General features: G+C 57.0%; 1 protein-coding gene across 1 annotated transcript in view; it reads left to right on the forward strand.

The window, feature by feature from the left end:
* Positions 1-5,342, forward strand: part of SNAI1 (snail family transcriptional repressor 1) — a 5,785-nt gene extending 443 nt beyond the window's left edge. Inside the window, exons 2-3 of the mRNA XM_029917966.1 lie at positions 79-855; positions 4,344-5,342. Coding sequence (XP_029773826.1) covers positions 79-855; positions 4,344-4,528 — 962 coding nt within the window. The 3' untranslated portion in view covers positions 4,529-5,342. The remainder of the gene's footprint in view (positions 1-78; positions 856-4,343) is intronic.
* Positions 5,343-9,325: the final 3,983 nt, after the last annotated feature.

Raw genomic sequence — 9,325 nt, forward strand, 5'->3', positions numbered from 1 at the left:
AGGGCGGTGGTCTTGCGTGAGGAGGCTGCTCGGCGGCGGACCGAGGAGAAGCGGGGTGGGGGTGGGGGGCCGGGGCAGGGGCCCCCGAGTCGGGCCGGGCGGCGGCGCCCTCCGGGTGTGATCTGGAGGCCGGGGCGGGCGAGCGGGGCGGCGGGGCTGAGGGGCTCTGGGAGGGCAGGACGGGCCGTCGGGGCCGCGGGTCTTTCCTCCCTGCGATAAGTACTGAGCGCCGGCCCCGCGCGCCGGCCCCGCCCGCAGCAGGCTACTGTTTGTTGACTGACTGCGCGACCCAGTGCCTGACCCTGCCTTCTCTCCTTCTCCCCGCAGAGTTTGCCTTCCAGCAGCCGTATGACCAGGCCCACCTGCTGGCGGCCATCCCACCTCCCGAGGTCCTCAACCCCACGGCCTCGCTGCCCACGCTCATCTGGGACTCGCTCCTGGCCCCGCAGGCGCAGCCCGTCCGCTGGGCCGGCCCGCGGCCCCAGGAGGCCCCCGGGGCCGCCGAGCTGACCTCCCTGTCGGACGACGACAGCGGGAAAGGCTCGCAGCCGCCCAGCCCGCCGTCGCCGGCCCCGTCGTCCTTCTCCTCCACCTCAGCCTCGTCCCTGGAGGCCGACAGCTACGTCGCCTTCGCCGGCCTGGGCCGGTTGCCCGCGCAGCTGGCGGGGCTCTCGGTGGCCAAGGACTCGCAGACGCGCAAGGCCTTCAACTGCAAGTACTGCAGCAAGGAGTACGTCAGCCTGGGGGCCCTCAAGATGCACATCCGGAGCCACACGCTGCCCTGCGTGTGCGGCACCTGCGGGAAGGCCTTCTCCAGGCCCTGGCTGCTGCAGGGCCACGTGCGCACGCACACGGGTGAGTGTGCCCACCGGCCTCCGTTTCTTCCGCCTTGGAGTTGTGGGCACGGGAAAGTGGGGGCCAGGGGTGAGGGAGTCCCACCCCAGCGCCGCCCTCCCCTCCCGGCTGGGGTCCTGCTCCCAGGACCTCTGCTGGCTCACCTCTCTGGGCTTCAGTTTCCTCACCTGTATAATGAGCACAAGGCCATCTTGTGGGGGTTCCGCTGGGGTTACCTGACAGAGCAGGGAGCACCTGGGCCACACTTGATACATAACTGAAATGTGTGGGGGTTTTTTAATGTTTATTTATTTTGAGAGAGAGACAGCTGAGTGAGGGAGGGTCAGAGAGAGAGGAGAGAGAATCCCAAGCAGGTGGCACAGGTCAGCACGGAGCCTGAGGCGCGGCTCGAACTCACAAGACCAAGAGATCCGTGACCTGAGCTGAAATCAAGAGTTGGATGTGCAGCTTACTGAGCCACCCAGATGCCCCCTGAACAGAAATGTTTTTGATAGTTGCTCTGCTTCTATGCTGTGTGACCTTGAGCGAGTGAGTTACCCTCTCTGAGCCTCAGGATTGTGACAGCGTAATCAGACAGGGTGGACTCTGACAGCATTTTTTAGGGTGGCTGTCACGTCCTTAATCAGTTCATTTCCTAGATCTGTGTCCCTGCCCCCGCGGTGAGCGGATAAACAGTCCTGCGATGCAGACCTGGGAATACCTTGGCCGGCAGAAAACACAGTTGTATCTGTGTTTCAAAACACAGAAAATCGTGAAAAGGAGAGTTTTCTATCCTTTAACTCTCGGGAAATGTGGCAAAGGAAAAGGCAGACGCTGTGTCCTCAGAACTTGAAAGGTGGAGGCCACCATTTGGGGCTGCTCTTTGGGGTGTGACTCTGGGACAAGGTTCAAGGGTCTTAGCTGTCAAGCTTCGGGGTCCCGCTGACCAGTGGGAGGCCTTTCCTGGCCCGGGGGCTGACCTGAGCCACCAGGGTCAGCGGGTGGTCCGCTAGGCCTGGCGTTTTGCAGGCTGGCATGGCTCCTCCTCCCAGGTGTCCCTGCCTCCCTGCCCCCCATTTCTCTTACTTTGTGCACACAGAGCCCTGATTTTAAAGGGACCTGATGTAAAGGTGCAGCTGTCTGGCCACCTCTGTCCTGGGCTGAGAGGGAGTCGAAACCACTGGGGTGCTCTCCTGAGCCCCCAGCTTCTCCCGGCATTATTTTCATGTAAAGGCATGGCTCAGACACAAAGCCTGTTGAAATGCACCATCCCCATCCTCATCGACTCCCATTGTGAGTCTTAATGGTGGGCCCAGTGGGTGGGGGCTGGGGGTGGAGCAGGTGCGTGGCCAGTGGTGGCCAGCACCTGTTCCGGCCGCAGCTGCTGGCCCGCGGCGTGTCAGGCCCCTGTAATCCGGGGAGTATCGCATGTACAGTGCCTCCCTCGGCGGCCTTTGTCCCCGCCGGCCTGGTGCCGATTTCACACTCGCCAGGATCACCATAAAGACGTCTGCGGGGGCGGGGCATCTGCAAGGGGTGCAGGTCTGTGCCCGCTGCTTGCACACACAGACCTCCTCCCCATCACATCCTCCGAGGCCTCCCTCCTTTGTTCACGTTTGCGTCTGATCCCACATGACCTAAAGGTAGCGTTTGGAGCGCTCGCCGCCCAGGGCCTCCTGCACCTGGGTTAGTGCAGTAAATCCACAGCCCTGGGAAGGAGGTACGGTCGTAACCCCCACCTTACAGATCAGGAAACTGAGGCACAGAAGGAATCACTTTCCCAAGTCACAGCTCAGAAGGCTGGAGCCAGGGAGGTGAGAGGGTTGTGGCTTTTTGTGCCCTGGGGAAAACAGGACTCCGTGCCCCCTTACCCGGCAGCGTCCAGCAAGCCCTCAGGTCACCAGGGAGTGTGTGAGGGAGGAGGGACTGCACGGGGACCTTCGGTGCAGTCGTTAGGCCTTGTAGGCCTCGTCTGCAGAGGGTGCTCAGTAATGACAGAGCCAGTGAACTGACGTCCCTAGTCCTGCTAAGTCCCCTACTCCGGCCTGGCCTGTCTTCTCTAGGTAGGTACGGATGTGTGCCTAGCTCCGTGCCCCAGGAGACAGCCCAGGAACAGAAGCTTCCGTAGTGGCCTCAGGCATCTGACTTCTGGACCCCTCCCTCCCAGTGCCCAGCACAGGCCCCAGGCGCCCCAGAGGCTGGTGGAATTCATTCATTCCCTGCTCTCCCGAATTCCAACCCTGGGGTTTAACCAGTGGGCCATGGCCTAGGGGCAGGTCAGACTGCTAGCAGGAGGGAAGGCTTCTATTTTGTAGGAAAGACTGCTCAGTATTGTTGGCTGGCACCCCGGAGAAGCTTGATAAATACTTGTTTAATGAGCTACTATTTGGCCTTTTTACTTAGTAGGAAATACCGCAATCCCCAAGAAAACAGAATATCATTGTCAGTGTTTTTGAACTGTACTATGTGTCTTCCTTGGGGCAGGAATTATGAAAACTAGTGAGTAGCATTGTCTGGTGGTGATTGAGGGGTCAGGCTCCTCTGAGGCTTTTTTAAAAAGTCTTCTCTTTGTCTAAGCACTGAGTGGGCCATGCTGTGTACCTAGCTCCCTGAGCAGGACTCTTCAGCACGGCCTTGGCCAGGCAGGTGAGGGCCCCAGGTAGAAAGGGGTTCTAAGCAAGTCATAAGGTGCAAGGTTTCTGTAGCGTCTTGGGGCCCCAGGCCTGGCGAGAGGCTTGGGATAAATTCAGGGGAGGTCCCTATTCTCATGGGGACACGATTATGCATCCTGGGGGACAGACAAGACCTGAAATCACCCGAAAGGTGGTCAGCAGCATTGTGGTGGAGAAGCAGCTCGGGGAAGTGCCCCAACCTGCTGTGGGGGGGGTGTGTGTGTGACAGGGACCCTTTAAGGCTGACCCAGGCTCTGTCCCCAGATGAAGGAATGTCCACTATAACTCCCTTAAGAGGCTCTGGAGTCAGACTGCTTGCTTCTTGCGGGGTGCCCCTGCATGTCCCGCTTGGCTTCTCTGTGCCTCTGTTTCACTGTGTCTAAACTGAGGACAGAGGTAGGAATAAATGAGGTGAGCGTCCCTGCACAAAGGACGTGTTCCGGTAAATTCAGTCCCGTCATCGTCACGGTTTGTTGAGCATTCCCAGCCAGCTTGTCACCGTGAGGGCTTCATTTCCCACCTCTGGATTACCGACTCCTATGGGTGCGGCGGTGAACAGCTCCATGTTACAGACCAGCAAATGGAGGCTCAGAGAAACCAGACGACTTGCTCACAGTCACGGTCGCACGGGTGGGGGAGTGGCAGAGCTCCCGATCGGATCCAGGGCTTTGGACCCTAGACTAGGGCCTGGTTTTTCTGGGCCATGGGATTTCTTCAGGGTTGGGGTGATATGGGTTCTAACAGGGGGAGGGGCGGTTGGGCCAAGACTTCGGTAACTAAATGTCAGCTGCTACCCCCAGCGGCTTAGCACTCAGCTCCCCTGTTTTCTGCCCCCAGGCGAGAAGCCCTTTTCCTGCTCCCACTGCAGCCGAGCCTTCGCCGACCGCTCCAACCTTCGGGCCCACCTCCAGACCCACTCGGATGTCAAGAAGTATCAGTGCAAGACGTGCTCCCGCACCTTTTCCCGCATGTCCCTTCTGCACAAACACCAGGAGTCGGGCTGCTCAGGGGGTCCGCGCTGACCCTCAGAGCTCCTCCTGCCTCTCCAAACCCTCCCCCGACCACTGTGGCCTCCCCAACTCCAGGAGGAAGGAGCCTCCCTCCTCCTCACGGCCACGGAAGTCCCTTCTGAGCTCCCCCTTTGTTGGCTGCGTTTGCCCCACAGGACTCTGAGGACCCGCTTCCAGTTCTCTCTGCCTGGTGCCTCGGTGGGCTCAGAGGCCTTTCTGTGAGCCGCTGGGGAGGGTGGCTTGCAGCCAAGAGTTCTGGGGTTGGCCTCTCTGTGTGGGTTTGTGTATCCAAAGGTGTTTGGACACAGCTGCTTTGAGCTCCGGGCGGGACGAAAGCAGACAGACGGTAGGAAGCCCCCCCGCCCTCAGGGGGACCCACTCCTCCCCCACCCGGAACCCCCAGGCCACCCCTCCAGGAGGTGTGACTAACTATGCAGTAATCCACCCCCAGGTTCACCCCCGGGGCCAGTGGGGGCGGTCACTGACCCAGGACTGGTCTAGACCCCAGGATGCCCCCGGGCCTGGGCAGCTATTTCGGCCTCCTGTGTGTCATGGTGGCACCTGTTTCATGGGCGATTTAACAACAGTCTCAGAAGAGACTGTGAGTAATTGCCGTCACTTGTCGGGCAAGTGGGGTGCTTCAGCCCGACCCATGTGTCTCCCAGAACTATTTCTGGGGTCTGACAGGTGGGCCCAGGAGGAAGATGTTTACATTTTTAAAGGTACACTGGTATTTATATTGCGAGCAACATTTTGTACTAAGGAAAAGTTTTGTATAGTTATATGTACAGTTTATTAATATTCAATAAAGTGGTTAATTTATGTATTAAAGTCCACCGAGTTTTCTAGAGGGGCGGGCGTTTTAAAGCGCCTTCAGGAAGGGAGGAGGGGGCAGGGATTCAGGCAGCTCCGGATGTTCCAACACAGGCTTAAATCCTGTCCCCTAAACACCACATGGCTTTGGACTTCTGACTTTGACTGTCAGGGACTTTATTTGTGCACACTGGCTTTCCTCTGAGCCTGGGTGTCCTGTCTGATGCGTTGGCTGGGAAACACCTGTGGGTCAGTGAGCAGCACTGGGGGGTGAGGGCGCAGGGTCCTTGCACTTTACATTGTGGCCCTGATGGACTCATCCTTCCAGTTTGAAGCTGACCAGGCGCGCAGGGTGAGGAGCCAGCTCCCTGGGTCTTATCAGCCAGACGGGCCGCCAGCCTTGCCCCAGCACTGCAGGTCTTCTGGGGAGGGAGTGGAATGCAGCGGGCGAGAAGGGGACAGAGGATGTCCTTCCTGTTTCCAAGGGCTCTGGGCCCCACTCCGGCCTCCCTGTCAGACCCACACCTCTGTCTGGCTGCTGGGTACCAAATGGCCTTTGATGCAAGGAAATTGGCTGGCTGGAGCCAAGAGGGTGAGAAGCCAGGCCAAAGGGTAGGGGTCATTCAGCTTCCTGCTCGAGGACAGGACGGGAAGACGGTCAGCTTGCGTCCCGGGCTGGGATAATTCACTCCTGGCTGGTTGTCACGGTGACCTCACCTCTGGGGCCCTCCTGGGGCCGGGAGAAAATGAGTGTCCGTTCTGAGCACAAAAGGTGCTGAAGGTGCCAGTTTCCTGCGGGGAGTGGAGCAGGCCTCACAGGCGCCCCAGAGCCCCAGAGTCAGGCCGGGGGTGGGGGAGCCTCATGTTCCAAAGGAGAGATGATTCTTTCTTCTAAACAGGAAATGGTGACCCGCAGGCCGGGAGCAGCCCTTAATGACTTGCAGCTTTCCTCCTGAAAGAAAAAAAAAAAAGTTCTCTAACAATCGCCAAATTGTAGCTGGCCTCCCTGAAGGGAAGTTAGGGAGTTGCGGGGGGGTTGGGGGTTGGGCACCAATTTGCTGAGGGCCTACTGTGCCCCATGTCCCTGGGCTGTCATGTACATCCCAGCCCCGCAGTAGGTGCCGAGACGCCAACGGTGAGGGAGTAATTGACTTCACACACTGTGGGGTCAGGGGATGGGGGGACACGCCTGGTGGAAACCCCTCCCCGGCATCCAGGATGCCACGTACCAGGCTCTGATCATCCCGGGACTCAGGGACGCCTGGCTCGTGCCCCTGTCAGGGCCTAGAGCCAGGCTCTGCCCCTTGGAACCCCCCAGTTTCTGCCTCTACAAAATGGGGTGATGGCCATGCCTTCCTTCCTGGAGACTGGAAAGGGGCTTCCATTCAGTAGGCCTTGAGCGCCGTGTGAGCCTGGCCCTGTTCTAGGCCCCAGGGGACACACAGCGGTGACAGAGAGATAGTCCCTCTGCCCTTGTGGCACCTAGGTTCTAGTGGGGGAGACAGAACACAAGCCGCTGTCCTCCTGTGCCTGCGCCAAGACCAGAGTGAGCGAGGGGGCAGGCTCGCCGTTAAGGCAGGCCACTGAGACCTGAAGGAAGGGACAGTCCCAGGCCGGGAAGGAGCCGCGAGCGCAAACGCTTGGAGGCTGGCATGAGCTTGCCCTGCACAGAGAAAGACCAGGGCGCTGGGGGTAGGGGGACAGGGTGGGATGGGTGAGGCGCTCGTATCCTGGGGAGCATGTGAGCTTCGTGAGGACTCAGGATTTTAGTGGAGCCTCTGGGCCGCTGTGTGGGCACCTAAGCAGGGACGGGCGAAGCCTGCTTTGCTTGCCAGGCTCCTGGGGGGAAATGCGGGGCGGGGTGGGGGGAATGAGCTGGAGCCCCGACGTCCCAGGGCAGAACCGATGCTGGCCTGGCCCAGGTGATGGAGGCCGTGGGAGACTGATTCAAGAGGCGGGGTGCTGGGGTGCACACCTGAGTGCTCGTGGGAAGGGTCATTTGGGGTTATTAAAAAGGGCTGTGGGTCCCCGGGAAGCCAAGGTGGGTGGGGATAAAAGGAATGAGAAGGGTCCCTACGTTCTGATAGGGAATGGTCCCCGCTTAGCCACATTGCTAGGTGTAAAATAGCTCTCAGTACATGCTCCCTTTTGTGGGAGGACGAGGGGGTGGAAATAAGCGTGTTCTTCATTCCTGTTTGTATTTGCATGTGGAAACTCTGCATTTACAATAAAATAATTAAAGCATTTCTCTAAGGAGTCACAGGAAGTGGAATGGGGTGGTCTGAAACAAGGGAGGAGTAGGGGTACAGTGTTTAGATGATTTATTATTATTATTAAAGACTTTTTAAAAAGTAATCTCTACCCCCAACGTGGGGATTGAACTCATGACCTGGAGAATGAAGTGTCACATGCTCTACCAACTGAGCCAGCCACGTGCCTGTTTTTTAGATTTTTAAAACTCTTTTTATTTTGAAATAGTTTAGCCTGACAAAAAAGTTTGAAGAAAAGTACAAAAACCCGGACTCTTTCATTCAGATCCTTCAAAATATTGGACATTTTCTTATACTTGCATCTTCTCTCTGTATACACATATATACGTATACACACATTTATTTCGGAACCACTTGAGAGCAAATTGTAGACATTGATGCCCCTTGACATGGAGGGGCACCTGGGTGCCTCAGTTGGTTGAGCGTCCAACTCTTGATTTCAGCGTAGGTCATGATCCCAGAGTCACGGGATCAAGCCCTGTGTTGGGCTCTGCACTGAGCATGGAGCTTGCTTAAAATTCTCTCTCTGTCCCTCTGCCTATCCCCTGACTCACTCTCTCCCTCTCTCTCTCTCTCTCTCTCCAAAAGTAAAATTTTTGAGCATGGATATTTAAGGACAAGAACATTCTCTCATATAACCATACTTCAATGATCAAAATCAGGAAATAGAGCATTGGTGTAATAATATCTAACGCACAAAGCCAAGTTTCTGTAACTGCCCCAGTGATGTCTTTCATAGCACGCTGGGGGTGCCTGTGGGGCGAGAACCCAGGTCCCACACTTGTCCTGGCACCCCGTTTCCTTTTATTCTGGAATAGCTCTTTTCTTGGTCTTTGGTGATTTTGGTGTTTTGCAGGGTTCAGGCTGGCTATTTTGTAGAATGTCCCCCAATTGAGACTTTCCTGATGCTTCGTCATGATGGAGCTTGGGCAGTGTGCTTTTGGCCAAACCACAGAAATGGCGTTGTGTCTTTCTCAGTGCAAGGTATCATGAGGCACCTGAGGTCCATTGGTCCATTACAAATGATGTCAACTTTGACCTCTCCGTTAAGGAGGGTCTGCCAGGTTTCACTGGGATAAAGTTCCTCTTTTCCCCCTTTTGTATTTCATCCGTATCTTGTGGGGAGATGTTCCAAGACCATGTGAATATCCTGTTACTCCCCAAACTTCCACCCACTGTTCCAGCCCTCACTGGTGATTTTTGCCCAAATCAATTATTACTGTGGTGACTGCCGAGTGGTGATTTTCTAGCGCCACGGTTCCTTCTGTTGTAACTGGTTGGCTTTCGACCATAGGGCAGAACTTGCCCCCGCTGTCTGGGCCAAGCAGCTCAGAGCCGTGGGGTTGCCAGAGATGGAGTGGGAAGCAGCAGGGTCTGGCGGGGCCATTCGATCCTCCCCTGGGCTCTTCTTTAAAACGAGTCCAGGAAATAAACTGGCTGTAAAGCCGATCGCCACGCAGTGTCCAGGCAGGCAGGCCTGGGGCCAGGGCCACCTCTGGGCACATCTGGGCCCCATTAGTGACCCCGCGGCTACTCAAGGGCAATGCTTGAGCTGGGGTGGGGGTACTCTGGCAGGCGGAGGTCTGGGTCCTTCATGTTTCTTTTTGCTTTCAAGTTGTCAATGCTACATGTCATGGGAGGTTTTTTTTTTAAGTTTATTTACTTTTGAGAGAGACAGAGCATGAGTGGGGGAAGGGCAGAGAGAGAGGGAGACACAGAATTTAAA

The sequence above is a fragment of the Suricata suricatta genome, chromosome 12 (genome assembly GCF_006229205.1).
Source record: "Suricata suricatta isolate VVHF042 chromosome 12, meerkat_22Aug2017_6uvM2_HiC, whole genome shotgun sequence".
Taxonomy (NCBI): Eukaryota; Metazoa; Chordata; class Mammalia; order Carnivora; family Herpestidae; genus Suricata; species Suricata suricatta.